Here is a 21,885-nt window from a genome sequence, read left to right on the forward strand (position 1 = left end):
TGGTAGAGCGCTTGCAAGGCCCTGGGTTCGGTCCCCAGCTCTGAAAAAAAAAGAATAGAAAAAAAAAAAAAGAAAAGAAAAAAAAAGAACTTATGAAAAATGTCTTCTACATGAAGTACAACATAAATTAAGAAAATTTTATGTAGTAAATCTGAAAATAGAATTAGAGGGTTGTGCATCATTTAATAGCACTTTGATATTTTATGAAATTATAGTTATAAACATGTTTGAAAACTAAAATGATCGGTATTCTAATCTATTGATTTAAGTAATTTGATGTGTTTTCTTAGGTGGTTTTAGCAAAATTTTTCTGTTTTTTTTTTTTTAAGATTTATTTATTCATTTATTATATATAAGTACACTGTAGCTGTCTTCAGACACACCAGAAGAGGGCATCGGATCTCCTTACAGATGGTTGTGAGCCACCATGTGGTTGCTGGGAATTGAACTCAGGACCTCTGAAAGAGCAGTCGGGTGCTCTTAACCACTGAGCCATCTCTTCAGCCCAAAATTTTTCTGTTTTGCTAATATTTTCTATAGTCTTGCTCTACCAGCTGAATCACTAAAGGACTCATACTGGTCATTCGTTTGTTTTCGTGTTTTGAGACAGGCTCTCTCTATGTAGCCTAGGCCAGCCTCAAACTGGAGGTCAGCCTGCTTTTGCCTCCTGAGAGTGCTGGGGTAAAGATACCAGGCCTGGCAAGATATTTCTTTACAGTGCTTTTCTCACCCTGTATCTGTACTATTTTACTTGCACTGTGAGGTGATGGCAGAAAAATGGTAGGCACATAAGGTCAGCCTCAGCAACAGAGCAAGATTCCTCCTAAAGAGTAGAACATGGACTGCAGAAAGTTTAAAGAAAGAGAGCAAAACAAACAAGAGTAGGAAGGCTTGGTCTTTGTGTGAGAGTTTGTACCCATAGACTTTCTGATAGTGCTTAGGTTGGAAATATCTCTTTAGTCCAGGACAACTAGCACTGTGCTAGTAACTTACTTGAGTGAATACTGCAGAAATGCGTCTGTTAGTGGACCTTCTTTGTTGATTGACTTTGTACTCCCTGAGGAAGTGAGCCCACTGAACAATCAGTGAGCTTCATTTACTCACTAGCTCTCTCTTGAATTATTGAGCTGTGCTGAAGCCTTAGTCACATTTCTTTCCAGTGGAACTTGACACCTGTAGTCATGTAAGGCTGCTTCTTTAGTTTTCCTATGCAGGCTAGTGTAGTTAAAGAGAACTTAATTATATATTTATTGTTTTAGCTTTCTAATGGAATCCCTATAGAAAGCTGGTTTATGGATAAAAATGACAATGAACTCCTAAAATTGATTCCATTTCTGGAGAAGCTTGTAGAACTGGTAAGTATATTGCCTATTTGATTTTTTGTTGTTGTTGTCATTAGTTGAACTATATTGAAAAAAATCCCTATGTGTATTGACTTTTAAAGTTAACTGTAAACCTACTGGGAAGACAAAGGCAGCAGACTCATCAGGCTGAGGCCAGTTGTGAGACTGAAAAAGAACAGCAGCAACAACAAATAATTAAGAAGACTGCGGCAGAGTGAAAAAGATTAGGATTGTTTTTGTTTTTAATTTATTAATTTTTATTTCACGTGCACTGGCTATTGGTCTGCATGTCTCTGTGAAGAAGTTACACATCCTAGAACTAGAGTTTCAGACAGTTGTGATATGCCATGTCCAATAGGAATTAAACCCAGGTAGTCTGAAAGAAGCATCCGGTGCTCTTAACCGGATTAAGGTTAATAATATGCAGTAGAAATCAGACTAATCTCATTCTTATATTGAAACAAAAGTTGTCAGTGTTGTGGTATATGTGGGTCAGTTGATCCCAACACTAAGGTGGTGGAGGCAAGAAGATGAGTTAAATTAAGTCATTCTAACCTCCATAGTGAGCTTGAGGTTAGCATGGGACTAAATGAAATTCTTAAAAAAAGGTGTTCTATTCAGTTTATTTCTATTTGCATATCGAAAAGATAAAGTATCTACAAGGCACTTGCAACCAGTCTGTCATTAAATATACAAAAATAAGCAGTAAGAGTAGCCTGCAGAAATCTTGTTGGCAACCTAAGAGTGAACTCATACTCCAGAGGTGCAGACAGTTCTTTGCATCAGTTAGCATAAGGAAGTCCAAGTCTTTTAAAAAATTTTCCTTGCCAGCAGTGGGAACACCTTTAATTCCAGCACTTGAGAGGGAGAAGCTAACAAATCTGTGGGTTTGAGGCCAGCCTTTGAGGGAGAGAGGGAGGGAGAGAGAGATTGTCTGTCTGCCTGCCTGCCTGCCTGCCTGGTGGAGTGAGACAAAACAACCACCTGGGAGGCTAGTGACTTGGGAGTTCCTGGTGAACAAATGATTTTGATTAGAAGCAGAGAAATTTATTGTCACCTGTAATTGCCAAGGTTTGCCTCAGGGTACCGAGCCTCCAATGAATGATGCAGCTGGTGTTCAAAGGAGATTTGTTAGTGTCCCATAAAATGGATCAAAGAAATGGTCCAGATGAGGTTTTGGTTTTCTTGCTGTTTGAGGGAGGGTCTATTTCTGTAGTCTTGACTGGTCTGAAATTTGTTTGTTTCGGGCGGTCTCCAACTATTAGATATCTACCTGCCTTTGCCTCTTGAGTGATAACTATTCCCATCAGGTCAAGATGTTTAAACATCTTCTTCCTTTAAGTGATAAATGAGGCAAATAATAAAGAAGCCAGGAAGACCCAAGACTCAGAAAAGTCTCCCTCTTCATGGATTATATAAGAGAAATCCTTCCCTTGGAGGCCAGGGTACTCGATAGCAGAATAAATAATGTCCTCTCCTGGGGAAGGTGGCAAATTTAGTAATTTATAGCCTCACTCACGGCCCTAAACCCTAGTCCTCACTGACCACTGTTGTTTTCTATGAACAGTTTTGAATTGTATTAGAAATTATTAAAATGAGGTCTGTCAGAGTTCAGTGTTTGATAGGTTTCTTTTATTTACAGGAATTATTTTTTTTATCTATGAGTCAATTAATTCTAGAAAATAGAATTCAGTATTACAACCATAACTGTTTTATAAAAAGAAAGATGAAAAAGATTTTAATTTTGGGTTTATTTTATGTTGTATTCTAATACATAGTCACCCCTTCATAGCTCTTCTAGATTGGACCAGTATCCCCCCTGGACAAGTGTTCAGGTTCTTTAGAAAGTTTAGTCTGGTATTTGCATATAACTTTCACATATCCTCCCCAAATGCTTGAAATCACCTTTGTGCTGTTTCGAGATTATAAGGAATTATGTGGCTTTTCAAAAATAATCTTTTCTTCACACAGAATGAAGATGTCCGGCCTCACATCAGAGACAGATTTCGATTGCATGATTTGCTGCCCCCAGATTAAGTTCAGAGACTTGTCAGATCACTGAAGGGGGGAGAGAATGCAGGACCCTTTTGGACTAAGACAAAAACATTGCCATTACTGTTGAAATTTTGCATTTTTGTACCCCGTCTTGCTTTTCTTATCTTTGGTGCCCAATATTAATCAAGGGTTAGAGAAAGAGACTATCTTGGATTGAACACATACAGTGGGCAGGCTAAAACAGAAGCGTCTGTAGAGTAGAACAACTCCAGTGAAACTTATGACAGGACATCTGCAGCTTATAAAGAATTCTGTTTCTGCCACCAGCAGTTTGACCTGTAGCTACACAGGATTTTATGATAATCACAGAGGTGAGAGTGGACTTTCATTTTCTCTCTGTTTGGTGCTCTCAGTGGGTTTGTAGCCACTTTTCTGTTACTTTACTATTCTCATTTCAACAGGAATGGCCAGTAAAAGTTGTTTTATTTTTCCTGTTAAGGTTTATAACCTTTTTACATTTCTGACCTATATTAGATTAGAATCTCATGATGCATTCCTTTTAGTTAAGGCGCTTCATAGTTTTCTGGAAATAGTCAATTTTTAGGTTTTTTTTTTTTAATTTACATTTGAATGGCCGTTTTCCTGCTTTGTCTGCCTGCATATTGTATATTTGTTTAAAATATTCTCTACTTTTAGTCCATGTAAGTTTCATTTTTTAAAAAATGCATTTATATTTTGTTCTGTAATATTCTACTGTAGGTGAAATCTTCAAAAATCAAGAGACTGGGTAGTTAAGAATATATGAATGACTAATATTCAAATGATTTGAACCATTGTGATGACATGTATTCCAGATGGTAATATCTTGCAATGGCACACATTTAATGGATAAAGGTATACCTCAGACTTCACTGTGCTCACTAACCTTTGAGGAGAACGAGTTCAGTCACCTGTTGGGCTTGATTCAGTTACTGCTGCCTCTGGATTTTCTCCAGGAATGAAGTATTCAGCACAGTGACTCAGTATTTTTACTCTGCATGGGCTGGTAGTACCTCTGTTATGCTCCGGTTACAATCGGCTTAAAACTCCGTGTAACAGTCTTGGTACCTAACAGTAGCTATGCATAATCCTGTGGCACAGTACACTCCCGGGCCCCAGTGCAGTTAATGTGCTCAGAGTGGTTTTCTATGCTATATGAAAATAGTCGTCACGCCTTGGTTCTCTAATGCAGCTACCACAAGAGGTTGATATTTTTATAGTGGCGTGTAATCTCCTTTTCAGGAGGCTTTTTATGGAAGGTAGAATTTGTAAAAGTTAGTATGCTTTGCCTCTCAACTGCATTAACATGCCGCAGGCTCAGACTGTTTTTGTGTAAAGGATGTCAAAGAACGGCACTTTTTCTAAAGAGAAGTTTGATATTTTGTATGCTTGTTAAGAAAGTACAGTATTGGAAATTAAAGGTGGACAACTGATAATTGAGGAGTATGTCAGTTAATTTTTTATGTATATTACCTGTTTACTTGTACAACTTATTGTACAAATTACATGCAGCTTCATTTTCAAATGAATCCTTAAAATAAGGAAATCTTTTTAGGAAAACATTTAATTTTTGTATTTTTGATTTTAAAGGCATGAGTTGTCAGTTTTCAGTGTATTAATGAAGATTTTAACTTTTCATCAGGTTGAGTGTTTTCTTACTATATTATCTGTTGTGTATGTAGTTAGCATATTGTGTCACTGAACTGTTTAAAAATCTAGCATGTAGAGCAAGCCTGTTTTGTGGAAAATCCTTATTCATTAAAAAAATAATCATGGCAGATTTTCTGCAAAAAAAAAAAAAGCAAAAGCATTTGCAATTCAGATTTTTTTATTTTAAAGAAAAGGTATTTTGCTTGCAGGAACAATACTACAGATTCATTTTAATGAGAACCTTTGAAATGTATTTATCTTTAGGGCACCTGGGCATCTTTATGCTGTTTGTCTTATGTCTTTCTTGAAATAAAATGTACATATGTTACCTTTACATATGCTCTTTCTCAAAATTGTGGACCTAGTTAACATCTTGCCCCATCATTTTATGCTTATACAGCAAACCCCAAAATCTGTACAAGATTGAATTTTTGACATACATAATTGTTGAAAGCTTAATCAGGAATTAAATAAATATAGTCTCAAAGCCCTTCCCACAACTTAAAATGGGAAACATAAACACTTACACCATAGTGCCTGTGGGCACTTTAATAATAAAAGAGCAGGCCCATGCTCGGAGAGCTCCTGTAAGTCAGCCAATAGGTGAGTCAACAACACACTGTGTAGAGAAATATATTGTGGGAAAGTTTACATGGCCTGAGAGTTGAGACCAAATCAATACATTTTTTTTCCATTACTTTGAGTAATTCTAAAGTTTGATATTATAAAGAAGTTAGCCGGCTTCTTTTCATTTTAATATGTTATCTTTCAATCATATCTTTTTTTATTGGTAGCTGTAGAACACTTCCTTTTAGTTAATTGGAGGTGTGTACTTTTTAATTGAGATGTGCCCAGCCTGTCAGTGCACACAGCACACATGACTGTAGTAAATGCAGGGGCCATGGGTCCGTGAGGCACACAGCAAGCTACCTGTGTATACATTACAACTCTTAAGGACCTATTAAAATTGTGCTATTTCCAGTTATGAATGTTTGACTTTTAAGACATTCTTTTAAATATTTGTATCATTGTTAGAGGATATTTAATTGGTTGTATTTTTTAATCCCATGTAATATATGTAGTCCTGACCAGATTTACTACCATTTTTCTCTGGGTCCTAAAAGAGAATTGATGACAATTCGTAATCAAAAATTGTTTTATATTTGCTAGTATGTATATTTATTTATCCAATGGCTTTATTTGTTTCCCAAAATTGTTTTGGGACTTGTTGAAAGCATTGTGTAACTTCTATAAATGGCTATTTTCTTGTAACTGTCAGTGATATGGATGTGTACATTGTTTTTATATATATATACATATATATATATACATACATACATATATATATTTCTGGGGTAATTTTTTTTTTTAGGGCTGACTCTTGTTTTTAAAGTTACCTTTTGCCAATTACTTTCTGTTAGCTTTTCCTTTCATTCAGCCTTCTAACGGAGCTCATTTTTATTGTGTTGTCAACTTGCCTGTGAGAGACTTCATCTCATCAGTGAAGAAGGCATTTCATTATTCCTACAAGTCATACAGCAAGCACAGACTCTTCAAGGATCACATCTCTTCCACGTGTGTCAGTCACTTAAAGGACACTGAAGCCTTCACTCCTGTACTGACACAATGTGTCATACACTACATCACTAGCTAGTTAAGGTTTTCTGACCTGACTTCTCTTCGTCTTCCTAGGTATTTATTTGTTACCTCTTTAAATCTTGTATGTCTAAATTAACTTAGAATAGTTACCCACCGAATAACTATGCCAAGAACTAGGAAAGAATGTTTATTTTATTTCCCCTTATAGGGGAAGAGTGGACTGGGAACAAAAATGTAAGGCCAAAAGGCCTTAGGTTATCATCATTCACTTTCTTATTCCTCTTGTGAGCTGTATTTGACTAAAGGTTTGGGGTTTTTTGTTTGTTTTCCAGTGATAATGTATTTGATTATGCCATTGCTTTTCATGTCTTCCCTTGAGTTGAAAACCTGCTAGGAGATTGCATAGAATACCTTAAAGTTCTCAGAGTAAGAACCACAAAATCAGTACCTTATATTCAAATGCTACTTAAATTATTGAAATCCAAGTCACATTATTAGGATACATTTTCATATTCATATTTCTGTTATCTTGAATTGAAATTCCATTGTAAATCAATTTAGTCTTTTAAAAAAGGATTTAAGAGAGCAAGTTTATTCTAGCATATGGTTTTAATATTAGTATTTTAAGATATATAGTGACTACCAAACCTACCTGCTAATCAGAATTTCACTGTGGAGCTTTTAAACTATACAGCATCCTGAAGCCTGGGAAGCCACTTTGTATCTAGAGCAGGCTTTGAAAATTCTGTATTTTTAAAGCTCTCCCAGTGATTTAAATAGACAACTTTGGTATGGTATATCCTCTTTTAAACAATGTGGTTTGAGAATAGGTTACAAAGTTTGACTAGCCATATCTATCTCTCTCTCTCTCTCTCTCTCTCTCTCTCTCTCTCTCTCTCTCTCTCTCTCTCTCTCCCTCCCTCCCTCCCTCCCTCCCCCTCCCTCCCTCCCTTCCCCTCTCTCCCTGGTAGGTTTTTTAAGTGCTGGGACCATATTTCACAGACCGTATTCAAAATGGTGGAGGAATAATGAAGATTGAGGCTACTGCTCCTTGCCATTCTTGTCATTCATACTTTTAAATTAAGAGTGTGCATTTATAAAACTCTGAATAGCTGATCATTTACATAGCAGAAGGACATGTCCCTGAATGAGACCATTATATATATTAACTGAAATATTTCACTATTTTTTTATTTTATAAATCTTTGTAGAAATAAGCAATGAAATGCTACTTTCATCTTTTGAAATGGGATTTTTCAAGGTAGTGTCCTTTTGGCATTGAGGTAGGGGGGAGTTAATATTCTCTCTACTTATTTCCACATGAATCAATATGAAGTCGTGGACATTTAAAAATCTCAATTTAATTTCTACTTATTTACTATGCAGTATAGCCGTGAACAAGTAATGTAGATTTAGTTCTCTCATCTTCAAATGCCCTGATCACCCTACCTCACAGGGTTGTTGTGGGGATAAATAAAACTTTTATGGAAGTACTTTCTTTGATGACATTTTGTCAGCCTTACTAAACAATGGAATTTTGAGCATTCTTCCCTCTTGTTTTACAAGTATTCTCAGGTTTTCACATTCTTTATTTTTTTTTTTTTAAAGATTTATTTTATTTATTAGATATAAGTACACTCTAGCTGTCTTCAGATACACCAGAAGAGGGCATCGGATCTCTTTACAGATGGTTGTGAGCCACCCTGTGGTTGCTGGGAATTGAACTCATGACCTCTGGAAGAACAGTCGGGTGTTCTTAACCACTGAGCCATCTCTCCAGCCCACATTCTTTATTTTTTGACCTTAGTACATGCCTGTAAGGACCATAGAGTGAGTCAGAGATCAGGAAAAACTAATACTGAAACAAGGTTGGTCGGGGCTGTGAACCTGGAACAGACGAAATGCAGTGCAGTGTGCTGGCACTCTTGTATAACCACGATTATCAAAAATACAAAGCTTACATAAGTCAGGCTAGTCTACAAAATACTGCTATCAAAGGAATAGAGAGCCACATCTATGGGTGTAAAGGTAGGGTAGCATCTAATTTTGAAACTAGAAGGAAACTGCACCTTCCAGATTAACTCATTCAGATAAAGGTCACAGCTGGGAACAGAATGCGGGTCTCTTAATTACTACCAGCCATTGTGATCTTAGCAATTACTGTGAACCAAGATAAAATAAAACATCTGAGGTCAACCCAGATAAAGAAGCTTGGTGAGAACTCTTCTATGGACAAGCTGACTGGAGTCATGGTTTGAATTCACTTCCCAGAGTCCTCAGATTTTATTTGTAAAATGGGTAAACGGATATCTACCTTTGAACAATCTAAAGGTGAACAACACATAGTTAACAGTAGGAGAGGGTACCCATAGTTGAGAAGTTGTTTGATATGAATAAGTTTAGTTAGGAAATAAGTGAAGATATTGAAGGGGCTGGAGGTACACCATGGTCTGGGTACCTAACATACATGAGACCCTTGTTCAAACCTCAGCATTGCAAAGTATTGACTAGGTAACAGGTGCGAACAGTAGGTTATACAAAGGACTTGTCACACCAGAAGCCCTCTTTAAAATAAGGGGGAGGGGGAGCCCATCACCCGAGCTTTCAGTAACAGCCATATAAACTGATATTCAACAATGTTTAACATTACCCTTACTAAAGACATGACTTTTAAAATGCTACCAGGGAAGCTGTGGGTGTAGTTCACTGGGTAGAATGCTTACCTTGCACAAAGCCCTGGGTTTGGTCTTTGGCTTGGAATGAAACCATCAGGGTGGCAAACACTTGTGATTCCAGGCAGAGGCAGGATGAACCTTTCAGGGTCATTCTTGACTACATACCAGGCTTGAGGCCACCAAGGTTCTGTCTCAAAATACCAAAGCTGTAGGTGTAGATTACTGTCAGTTGTCTGCTTGTTTGGTGTATAAAGTCATGAGTTCTAAGCCCTAGTACCTAAAGCTAAAGTCCTTTCCTTACTGTTGTTTGTCAACTACTAAACCAAAGATCTCTGTTTACAAAATTGACAAGTGCCATAAACTTTGTGCCTAGAACTGAAGGTTACCATTGGTTACTGCTGGAGAAAGGGTCACGGAGAAGAGCTGCAGAGTGCTAGTGGTCATTCAAGTCCCTGCAAAGAATTTTCAAAGGGCAGGATTGGTTATGGTGGAAAAAGACCAACTTTGCTTGGTGAACCCACCTGGAGTGCCAGCACTTAGGGAGGAGGAAGCAGACAGATCCTTGAGGACCATTCAGAGCTACAGAGCACTGGCTACAAAATTTAAGAGCAATGTTGTATAACTTGAGTATTCCCTTTTTCAATTGCTGAAGGCATTCACTGGCTGCTACTGCCATAGTGAACAGTTGAGACTGGTCAAATTTGGGCATGGCCTGGCTTATTGTCTGTCTAGGGAACTTCTCGAAGGTATGTTTGTTGTTCTAGAGCTTTCTGACAACCCAGAAAGGTATGGAAGCTTGAGGCATATGCTTGCTCCTGAATGCCTTTTTGGTACTAGGTACTGATCCTTGCACATACTAAGCAACTGCTCTCTAGTAAGTGAGCTTCAGTCCCCACTCCAGAGCCTAATGTTTATGTCATGTTTCTTGAGTGGATGTGGTTTGGGGTTAAAGTGTAAAAAGTCAACTAGCTGTTTATCTAATCAGAAATAAAACAATTTTCAAATGTCTCAGTAATTTTGGAATTTTGTAGGAGACATCTGTGTTACTCAGTGTCCTGGTTAGGTTTTTACTGCTGTGAACAAACACCATGATGACCAAGGCAACTCTTACAAGGACATTTAATTGGGACTGGCTTACAGGTTCAGATGTTCAGTCCATAATCAAGAGTATGGCACCTAGGAGAAGACTAGCTTCTGGGCAGCCAGGAGGTGTGGTCTTTTTTTTTTTTTTTTTTTTTTTGTTCTTTTTTTTTTCGGAGCTGGGGACCGAACCCAGGGCCTTGCGCTTCCTAGGTAAGGGCTCTACCACTGAGCTAAATCCCCAGCCCCTGGGAGGTGTGGTCTTAAAGCCCAGGCATACAATGACACACTTCCTCTAACAAGGCCACACCTCAGTGCCACTCCCTAGGCCAAGCATATTCAATCCACCACATTTCACTCCCAGTCCCCAGAAGGTTCAAAGACAGGAGCTTATGGGCCATACCTAGCTCTAGCATAATACAAAATACATTTAATCCAACTTCAAAAGCCCCCATAGTCTATATCAGTCCCAACAATGTTAAAAATCCACAGTCTCATCTGAAATTCCTGCAGTCACTTAACTAATCCTGTATAAAATCAAAAATACTGGACTAAAGCAAGACAGAAAACCAGCTGGGCAAACTACAAACTCCACATCTCCAATTCCTTTCATCCTTGTTGACAGCTGATGGCAGATCTGGCATTCAGAGCAACAAACTTCATTCTCTTGGGCTGGTTCCACTCTGTTAGCAGCTTTCCTCAGCATCTGTATCCCATGGCTCTAACACTGGATATCCAAGGCAACTTGAAATTTACAGCCTCTTGTTCTAATGCCTGGGCTCCTTCAAAGGGCTTGGTCACTTCTCCAGCTCTGCCTTCTGTAGGACTCTTAGGCTCTGGTTGACTCCACTGCTGCTGCTGCTCTTGGTGGTCATCCCATGGCACTGCATCTCTCCAATGTGCTGGAGTCTTCTGCTGCAACTAGGCTTCACCAACAGCCTCTCATAGGCTCCCTTCATAGTGCCAAGCCTCAATTTCTTTGCACAACTTCTTCAGTCCTAGGCCATCAACTGCAACTGAGGCTGCACATTGACCAATGGCCTTCCATGGCCTCTCACAGTACCCAGCCTCAGCTGCTCTTCATGACCCTTTCATGCCTTCAAAATCAGTACCACGTAGGTGATTCTTACACATTACGAAGGCCAGGTGCAGCTCAAGGCACAACCTTGCCTATCACAGCAATATCAACTTCAGTCTTAGCGTTTTACTGCTGTGAAGAGACACCAGGGCTGGCATACAGGTTCAGAGGTTCAGTCCATTATGATCAAGGTATGGCAGTGTCTAGGTAGGCATGGTGCAGGAGGAGCTGAGAGTTTTACATCTTCATTTGAAGGACGCTAGAAGACTGGCTTCCAGGCAGCTAGGAGGAGGGTCTTAAAGCCCACACCCACAATGACACACTTCCTCCAACAAGGCCACGTCTACTAGTGCCACTTCCTAGGCCAAGCATATTCAAACCATCACACTCAGGTCAGTTCCAGACTCCTGGTGATCCTCCTGCCTCAGCTTTCAAGTAGCTAGAGCTACAGGCATGCACCACTATACCCAGCAAACAAGAATCACAACTCTGGAGGGAATTCTTTGCTTTTTTTTTTTTTCCGGAGCTGGGGACCGAACCCAGTGGAGGGAATTCTTATAAGTTTGAATCTGGATATACTTGGAAATCTGTTCTTTAACCCTTTCCTGTTCTATGTAAGGTTGAGTCTGGTGCTTAAGGTACTACAGCCTGGATTAATTTTTTTGTCAGGGGTGCCAGCCCCGGGCTGGGTCCTCTCTGAAATCCTCAGCATGCAGGGAGTGGGGTTGGGGGAGGCAAAACTTGGTCTTTAGTACCAGTATGGTTGCTGAGGAGACTGCAGGACTCTGGATCTATTGACAATTGTTGCTAACAGAAGGTGATTAGGTAAAGGACTTACTGTTAATGCTCCCTTCTCTGGCCAGGCAGCCAGAAGCCCTTCACTAGCCTGACTGATTAACTCTTTGTGAACCAGAGAGGAAGGAAAGGAAAATAATTAAGATGATTTATACAGGGAAATATGCATACACACATATTCATACATACATTTTCATTCACGTTCTGGTTTATGCATTAACACATTCACATTTTTAAAGGGTCCAACCACCTGTCTGAAACACTGCACAAGTATTCATGCATACTTACATACTCTTACACCTGCATGTGTATGTATAGATAGACATATGCATTTGGATGGATGGGGGCCGAGCTCCTCAAGCCAAATCATTCAACCAACAACTTTATTTCTTTTCTCTGGCCTTTTTATACCTTCTTAGATAAACAGTTTAGAAAATCACCTCAGAGAAAGAAAGTTATATAAGATGGGAATTATAGAAGGATGTTGATAATAAGTTCAAAGCAGTGTTTCGTTCTAATATGCCCATCATAGTTCAAAGCAACAGCTTTTAACATGGCCTTGTCATAGTTCACACCTGTGGCTTTATCCTTGGACCTGAATCTGTCTCAAGGCTATTTCTCTTTAGTGTAATTGTGAAAGCTCATTGTATGTCTTATTATGCAGCCTTTGCTTACCATTATGAGTGGGCACATTCTATTCTTGATTCCAACTTTAGTTATATCATTCTACCAAAGAAACTAAGGCAATCTCTTAGACCTTTCTTCCTAAAATTATTTGAATCAAGTCCAGAGTTCTTTAGACTCATTAATTCATCAAAACAGAATTCATGAAACTTCATCTTTATGTTGATCTGCAGGAAATCTTATCAATATGGTGGGCTAATACTCAGGAATACTTACATTAGTTTAATAATGACAGAAAAAGCATATCAGCTGCAAGAAGCAATCCAGAGATGAAGTCTCTTTGGAACCCTGCCATGGAGCTCACCCATCACAGACAATGCAAAAACAAACAAAAAAACAAAACAAAACAAAAAAACCCTGCGGGCCACCTCTAGGAAGGCCACCTGCTAGCCTTAGCCTACGCTAATGGCTGCTGACAATTTTTTATGTCGTTTATTCTGTTATAGCTTTAATAACAGAGAGTCCTTGAGCTGGGAGTACTGATACATGCTTGTAATCCTAGCTCTTGAGTGGGGTGGGGTTGGGGGGCTGTTATAAAAGGGTTACCCCGAGTTTAAGGACAGATTAGGCTATATAACTATAGAAAGGTCTTACCTCAAAACAACAAAGATAAAATAGCCCAAGGGAAGAGTTACTTTGTTCTGTAGTGTTAGAGATCAAATTCATATAAAACTTAATTTTTATAACCCTGAAGAGGGCTGGAGAGATGGCTCAGAGGTTAAGAGCATTGACTGCTCTTCCAGAGGTCCTGAGTTCAATTCCCAGGAACCACATGGTGGCTCATAACCATCTGTAATGGGATCAGATGTCCTCTTCTGGTGTATCTGAAGATAGCAACAGTGTACTTATACATAATAAATAAATAAATAAATCTTAAAAAAACAAAACAAAACCAAAAACCCTAGAATAGGAATACAGCCAGTGTTCTATACCCATCAGTTGCACATTCTTTTTTTTCCAGTTGTTGGTTGAAAATATTGTACCAAAGTTGTAGACTTTACCTTTGTCTATTAGTGATAAAGTATAATCACATGACATTTTCATCATATTGGGTATTATAATACAGAGGTGATTGCAGAATGGGGCATGGTATAGTCTTATGCAATTCTATGCAATTTTATATAAAGGACTTGAAAATCCATACATTTGCTACCTATGAGTTAGAGCGCCAAACCAATTTTCCAGATAGGGAGAGATAACTGTACTGTTACCCTTTATTTAAGGGTTCTCCTAGAGCAGTCATTCTTGACCTTCCTGATGCTGTGACCCTTTAATATAGTTTCTCATGTTGTGGTGACCCCAACCATAAGATTTTTTTGTTGCTACTTCATGACTGTAATTTTGCTTTGGTTATGAGTCATAATGTGAATATCAGATATGCTACCTCTGTGAAAAGGTTGTTCAGCCTCTGAAAGGGTTTCGAACCACAGGTTTCGAACCACTGCCCTAGAAGGGTACAATGAACAGGATAGTCTTTAAGGACTAAATAAAGCCCACAGCAGTTTTAGACACTTGTTTCCATTTCCTTGTTTGAAAAAGCAGCAAGCCCAGTTTTACAGATAAATTCTTTTTTTTTTAAAGATTTATTCATTTATTATATATAAGTACACTGTAGCTGTCTTCAGATACACCAGAAGAGGGCATCGGATCTCCTTACATATGGTTGTGAGCCACCATGTGGTTGCTGGGAATTGAACTCAGGACCTCTGGAAGAGCAGTCGGGGCTCTTAACCGCTGAGCCATCTCTCCAGCCCCAGATAAATTCTTAATGTACAGAAAGTGTTATCAATGCTACGTGCTTGCATGCTTGCATAGTACCTCGAGAGGTCTGATACTATCGGCTGGCTCTAGAATTGCCCTGGGCATGCCGATTGAGGGACCAGCTGATTAGGTTAACAGAGAGTAGTTTATGTTAGCCAGACCTTTGGACAGCAGTATTCCGTGCTTAGGGCCATGGACTGAAGAAAAAGGCAAGCTGCCCACAAGCCTTCACAGCTCTGCTTCCTGTGGCCCCAGGGCAGCCAGCTGCTTCCGCTTTTGCCAATATGCCAATCCTGCCGTGGACTGTATCCCCTGGAGGTACAAAGCAAACCCTCAAATTGCTCTAACCAGGCATTTTGTCCCAGCAATGAGAAAAATAATACACACTTTGGCTTTTCTACACACATTTTTTAAAACATTTCAGGGTCTCGTAATCCAGTCTGGTCCCAAACATGCCCTGCAGCTGGGCCTGATCAATTGTGTCCTCCAGCTTCCACCTCCAAGTTGGAGGCTCTATCACAGAAGTTCTCAACCTATGGGTCAAAACCACTTTGGGGGTCGAATGGTCCTTTCACAGGAGGTCACCTAAGACCACTGCAAAACATTTTTATATTTAAATTGCAACTTACAATAGTAGCAAAGTTACAGCTATGAAGTAGCAATGAAAATAATTTTCTGGGGCTGGAGAGATGGCTTGGAGGTTAAGGGCACTGACTGCTCTTCCAGAGGTCCTGAGTTCAATTCCCAGCAACCACATGGTGGCTCACAACCATCTGTAAGGGGATCTGATGCCCTCTTCTGGTGTGTCCGAAGACAGCTACAATGTACTTCTATATAATAAACAAATAAATAAATAAAATCTTTTAAAAAAAAGAAAATAATTTTGTTTGGGCGTCATCACAATATGAGCTGTACTAAATAAGGGTTGCAGCATTAGGAAGGTTGAGAACCACTAATTTATCATGTCTGGCTTAATGTGGTGTTGAGGATTGAACCTGGGACTTTGACTATGCTAACCAAGCACTCTAAACAACTAAGCCACACTACACTCCCAGTTTTCAAAACCAGTTTTTAGTTTTAGATAGTGTCTCAGGTATCCCAGCCTGGTTCTGAACTTGCTGTATAGCTGAGCATGACCTTGAACTTCTGATCCCCTTGTTGGACAAAACAAAAGAAGAAAAGAAAAAACAAACAACAAACAAAAACCTTCAAAACCTCCGATCCCCTCTTCCATTTCCCAGGTCCTAGAATTATAGGTGTGCACTACCCATACCTGCTCTAAGCGGTCCTAAAGGCCAGACTGAACTCGATGCTTTGTGCATATTAAGCAAGTGCTGTACCACTGGAACCACATCCCCAGTCCTCAATCTCCAGAGCACCCCCCTTTTTGTGTGTTTGACTTTTGCTTGTATGTGTGTCTGTACACCATGTAATGCTGGTGGTCAGAACCCGTGGAACTGGAGCTACAGTTAGTCGTTAGCTCCCATGTGAGTACAGCAGTTGAGCCCTGGTCCTCTTCACGGCCGAGAAGCCTATGTAGCCCCTAAGCCTATTTTAAATTGCATGTGGCTTAAGCCTTGAAATTAATAGCTTCAGAACCAAGTATAGTAGTTGATGTACCAAATAATTATTTGATAAAGGAATGATGAATGGCCCACATTTCAAAATTTGGACTTCTTTTTTTTTTTTTTTTTAATCTTTATTAACTTGAGTATTTCTTATTTACATTTCGGTTGTTATTCCCCTTCCCGGTTTCCGGGCCAACATCCCCCTAGTCCCTACCCCTCCTCTTCTATATGGGCTTCCCCTCCCCATCCTCCCCCCATTACCACCCTCCCCCCAACAATCACGTTCACTGGGGGTTCAGTCTTGGCAGGACCAAGGGCTTCACTGGTGCTCTTACTAGGCTATTCATTGCTACCTATGAAGTTGGAGCCCAGGGTCAGCCCATGTATAGTCTTTGGGTAGTGGCTTAGTCCCTGGAAGCTCTGGTTGGTTGGCGTTGTTGTTCATATGGGGTCTCAAGCCCCTTCAAGCTCTTCCAGTCCTTTCTCTGATTCCTTCAATGGGGGTCCCGTTCTCAGTTCAGTGGTTTGTTGCTGGCATTCGCCTCTGTATTTGCTGTATTCTGGCTGTGTCTCTCAGGAGAGATCTACATCCGGTTCCTGTCGGCCTGCCCTTCTTTGCTTCATCCATCTTGTCTAATTGGGTGGCTGTATATGTATGGGCCACATGTGGGGCAGGCTCTGAATGGGTGTTCCTTCTGCCTCTGTTCTAAACTTTGCCTCCCTATTCCCTGCCAAGGGTATTCTTGTTCCCCTTTTAAAGAAGGAGTGAAGCAGTCGCATTTTGATCATCCTTCTTGAGTTTCATGTGTTCTGTGCATCTAGGGTAAAAATTTGGACTTCTAATCCTAGAAAACTGATTTTGTGTATCTGGAGTTGATGACACTCAGGGAAACAGGTTCATACTAGACGGTAAGTTTTAAGTCTAAATCTCAATTTGATTCATTTTCAGTAAGGAATTAAATCACAACTAGATCCCTACTTATTGAATAGAAGTAGAGAATGGGTCTACTGAAAGAATTATTTTTTCCTTTTGTGGGTAGGAGTCTCAGTTAGTCTCAGTTGAGCCTGGCTGGCCTCAAACTATGTAGCTGAGGTTGACTTTGAACTCTTGATCCTTCTGCCTTCAACACTCTGCTACCACACCTAGCTACTGAAAGGGTATAACACCTAATAGAGGGTATAACATCTAGTTAACAGAGTATTATCACTTCCACTAGGTAAATATCTGCTCAAGTCTGTTGGCCAGGGGTATAGGGTGTATGTGGCTCAATATTAGAGTACTAGCAAGCACTCATGAGTCCTAAGTTCAATGCCAAACAAAAACAAGTCCATATGTCAGCTTAACTTCTCTAGTGACAAATTAGTTTTGTTACTTGGTCTTACCTTCCTGTATTTCACCCTTCTTAACTTTTTTTTAAAGATATATTTATTTCATGTATGTGAGTACAGTGTAGCTTCAGACACATCAGAAGAGGGTATCAGATCCCATTACAGATGGTTTTGAGCCACCATGTGGTTGCTGGGGATTGAACTCAGGACCTCTGGAAGAGCAGTGCTCTTAACCGCTGAGCCATCTCTCCAGCCCCTTTAGTTAACTTTTAAAAAACATACAATGTCATCATTTCCAGACAAGTGAGACTAGGGGTACTTCAAGCATTTTTTTTGTAGCAGACACGAGGCCCTGGGTTTGATTTGTACATACAGCAGCTATATTGACTCATTGCTGGGCTAATTATTTGGACCCAGCATCCTCTTAGCCACTTGTTTACTAATCCAAACTACAGATTCAGCATTTCTAGCTTATATAATAAAATATAATAAAAACACTTGCTGCTTTAGCTCTCGGCTCTACTAATTTTCATTACACGTTACCTTTCATGAAGCACAGCTTTTTCCTGAACTTGAAACAAATGAAATTCCTTTCTTTTTTCCTTTGTTTTTTGAGATTGCATCTCACTGAAGCCCAAGGTTGGGCTAGAGTTCCCTGGGTCCCTCCACTTGCTTCAGCCACCATGCCCAGTTAAAGGGTCCCAGCTATGTAAGGGTATCTAAACTGAAGTCACTTAAGTGCTTGCTATGTACAGAATCTCTGGCCTGTAAAGATGTCACTGCTGCCTCACTGTGTATGAGGATTCTTAGCTGAGACAAGACGTCACTGGAACGGCACTGGTGTTTAAAGAAGAGCAGATGTCTGAACTCCCACAGAGGAAAGGTGAAGAAATTACTGAGCAGGATTGTGGCCCTACCCTCAGCCACCAACTCCCAGGTCCTAGGAACTCAAGTTTCACATTCTGACATTTTGTGGGGAGACAATCTTTTAGTTACTTCATGACAATTCCACAGAGGTGTTTAATATAACTTGATTTTCATACATTTTAAGACTGATGGGGTTAGTTGGGCCATTCTTGCTTAATTCCATAACTGTGTTCAAATTGTGACTATGGAAGAAATAATCTAAAGCTTAACTTAGTTGGATACATGTGTGGCAGTTGAGCTGAGCAGTCCTGGTCTGGCTGAGCTTCTCCCTGTATAGCTTCTCCATGTAGTTTACTAGGAACTTAATCAAAGCATGGTGATATCCTGTGGCCCACGCCTTTAGTCCTAGCTAGGGAGAGGCAGGTGGATCTCTGAGTTTGAAGCCAGCCTAGCCTACAAAGCGACTAGGACAGCCAGGGCTTGTTACATAGAGAAACCTTGTCTTGAAAAACCAGAAGAAGAAAAAGGAATTTTTATGTGAGTTGGGTATGGTAATACATGAAGGTAATCCAAATAAGCCACAGAGGGAAGAAGAACAGTATAGCTCAAAGCCATTCTCTTCTCCAGTTAGCAAGTTTGGGGCTAACCTGGTCTACAAGAGACCCAGTCTTAAAAATCCAAAAATAAGACTTCTTAAATAACAGATGGCATCTACAAGAGTGCTCTAAGAAATAACAAGTAGGTTCCAAGTCACCTAATGGCTTAGGATTTGATATGTTTCTGTAAATTCAATAGTTCAAAAAGAAACCAAAAGGGTTCAGATTCAAGTGAAGACTATGACTTAAGGCTTAAATACTGTTCCCTGGCGAGTCACCACTGAACAGATTTACCATACATTTGACATTGGTACTGGGTTGTTCATACCCTACTTGGGGACAGGTTCCCAATTCTATGATCTATCCTGAAGCACATACTGAGTGAGCAGAAGAATGTGGCACATTCCACAGTATTTTATATTTATATGCATTGTATATACAGAGTTGGAATGCAAATCAATCCAAAGAACAGTAGACATCTCTCCAAGATCTATGAGCAAACAATTTTTCCTGAATTCTTTATTATAAGAAGGATTAATTATTGAGCCATTTTTAAGGTGAACTACTGAGCATTTACTATGTGCCAAGTACTAGGAATACAGCAGCAAAGAAAATAGAGAGCTACATGTGTTGGCACACAGGTCTGCCACCCCATCTCATCTAATTGGGGAGCAGAGGCAGGAGGATGAATCTAGAGTGGAGGTCAACAATGACCTAGCTAGTTCCAGGTCTAAGACCTTGTTTCATGCCCCCTTCCCTACGTCTTAACAATGGGAAACAGGCAAGAGACACATGCTCAGATAGAAAACAGGGTCATCACAGAAGGAATGTGATGAAAGACCCAGAAAACAGATGAGCACGTGTGTCCCCCTGTTTATACGGGGACCAAACTCAGGGCCTTCTGCATGCTAGGCAAGCACTGTACCAACTGAGCTTCACGCCCAGCCTACAGAAGGGATTCCTGTAAACTGGACATCTGGCTTTACTGTGAAGGAGGAGAAGCAATTCATGTGAAGTACGGGCAGAGTACCACAGGCAGAAATATTATCGACTCTAAAGCTCCTAGAGGTAGCCTCAGCAATGAAGGGAATAAGGAGGGTGGGGAATCAGAGGGAAGGAGAGACAGCAGAGGAAGGGAAAGAAGGGGGAGAAAAAGATAATAAGGAAAGGAGACTGGCAAATGTCTGAAGGAAGTAGGACAGCCTATGCAAGGGCTTATTGACCAGGAAAAGAAGCTGAACTTTTCTTTTAGGACAGGGTCACATATAACCCAGGCCACCCTCAGACTTACTATGTAGTTTCTTTTTTGATCCTCCTGCCTCCACCTCTTGGGGTTACGGGCGTGTGCCATGCATTACTTATAAGGATTGGATTTCCGGCCTTGTGCATGGTGAGTAAGTATTCTCCAACTACATCATATCCCCAGGCCAAAAAGTTGAGGTTTTCTTAAAAATAAGAAGTCATTAAGAGAGATTTTACCAGGAAGGAAGCAATGTTATTTACTATTTATTCAGAGAGGCTGGCCTCAAACTTGGGATCTTTTGGCTTCTGCATCAAGGGTGCTGGAATACAGGGCTGAATCACCCCACAGCAGGTATAAACTGCAGTTTTAAGTATGCACACTATTTGTGTGGGGTATGGGCTGTGGAGGAAGAAATGGGAGAGGGACCACCTGTTGGAAGATTACAACGAAGATTCAGGTGGTAGTAGTTTTTCAATTTCAGCAATGGAAACAGAGCTACAAACCTTGGTAAAAAATGGAATTCAGGAGGTCAGTGAGGGCAAGAACTGAGGGACAGCGCTTAGGTCTTGATTTGGGCAGCTCAGTGAGTGTCATCATCACTTAACCTCCTCTGACCTTCGACACATTCAGTCCCTACAGTAGGGCTCTACACAGAAACAGAGAAATGGGATGCGTGTATCAAAGAGAATTTAAGGAACTTAGATCAAACAATTATCCAAAATCTTCAGGGCCAGCTAGCAGGGTAGAGATCCAAGGGACATCTGACCCTGTGGTCTGGAAGCGTAAGTCTTCCTTCCTATGGTCTTAATTCGGATTCATGGCTGGATCAACATATATTACAATGCTTTACTCAACTACTGATTGAAACGTTAATCACACCTAACATTCACAGCAACTAGACTGGTGTTTGACTAAAAAGTAGTGAACATGTATACCACAGTCTAGTCAAGCTGATACATAAAATTAACCATTCCAATCACTAAGTTCTATTGCCTTTGACCTTTAGTTTTCAGACTAGTTCCTTCCTCTCCTTTGTCTCTGGCTTAATTTGGGCTTGAATTCTTCTCACTTAATTCGTTCAAGTTGGAAATCACATAGCTCAGTGGTAATGCAAGGAATGCAGAGGCTCTTGGTTTTATCCTATTTGATTGTACTTATGTATTAGGTATTTTGCCAAATTATAAATGGATGCTTTCTATTTTTTATAGAGCGCTGCCTCTCACTTTAATGCTGTAGAACATTTCTTGAAAGATCACATTATAAAATGTTTACTTGTAGACGAAAAATACGCAAGAAACGGAAACTAGTAAGAGAATGGCTGATCTGGGTCAATAATATCTTTTCAAGACTTTAAAAATTAAACCAGATGTGGTGGCTCATGCCTTTAATCCCAGTACTTGGGAGGCACCAGCCGGTGGATTTCTGAGTTCATAGCTAGCCTGGTCTACAGAGTGAGTTCCAGGACAGCAATGCTACACAGAGAAATTTGTCTTAAAAAAAAAACTTTAAAAACTATGAATATATTGGAAAATTAAACAATATCTAAACTAGCTCGTCCCTTAACGTCCTTATAAGGAAGCCCA

The 21,885-nt window shown here is 39.9% G+C and overlaps 1 protein-coding gene across 4 annotated transcripts in view; it reads left to right on the forward strand.

Annotated features, from left to right (window-relative positions):
- The window catches only part of Ctdspl2 (CTD small phosphatase like 2), a 58,524-nt gene extending 50,405 nt beyond the window's left edge, over positions 1-8,119 (forward strand). For 2 of the 4 annotated variants that reach the window (XM_063283736.1, XM_039104968.2), the window contains exons 12-13: positions 1,260-1,355; positions 3,315-5,361. In XM_063283736.1, coding sequence (XP_063139806.1) covers positions 1,260-1,355; positions 3,315-3,380 — 162 coding nt within the window. In that variant the 3' untranslated portion in view covers positions 3,381-5,361. 4 annotated transcript variants of the gene reach the window in all.
- Positions 8,120-21,885: the final 13,766 nt, after the last annotated feature.

The sequence above is a fragment of the Rattus norvegicus genome, chromosome 3 (genome assembly GCF_036323735.1).
Source record: "Rattus norvegicus strain BN/NHsdMcwi chromosome 3, GRCr8, whole genome shotgun sequence".
NCBI classification, from domain to species: Eukaryota; Metazoa; Chordata; class Mammalia; order Rodentia; family Muridae; genus Rattus; species Rattus norvegicus.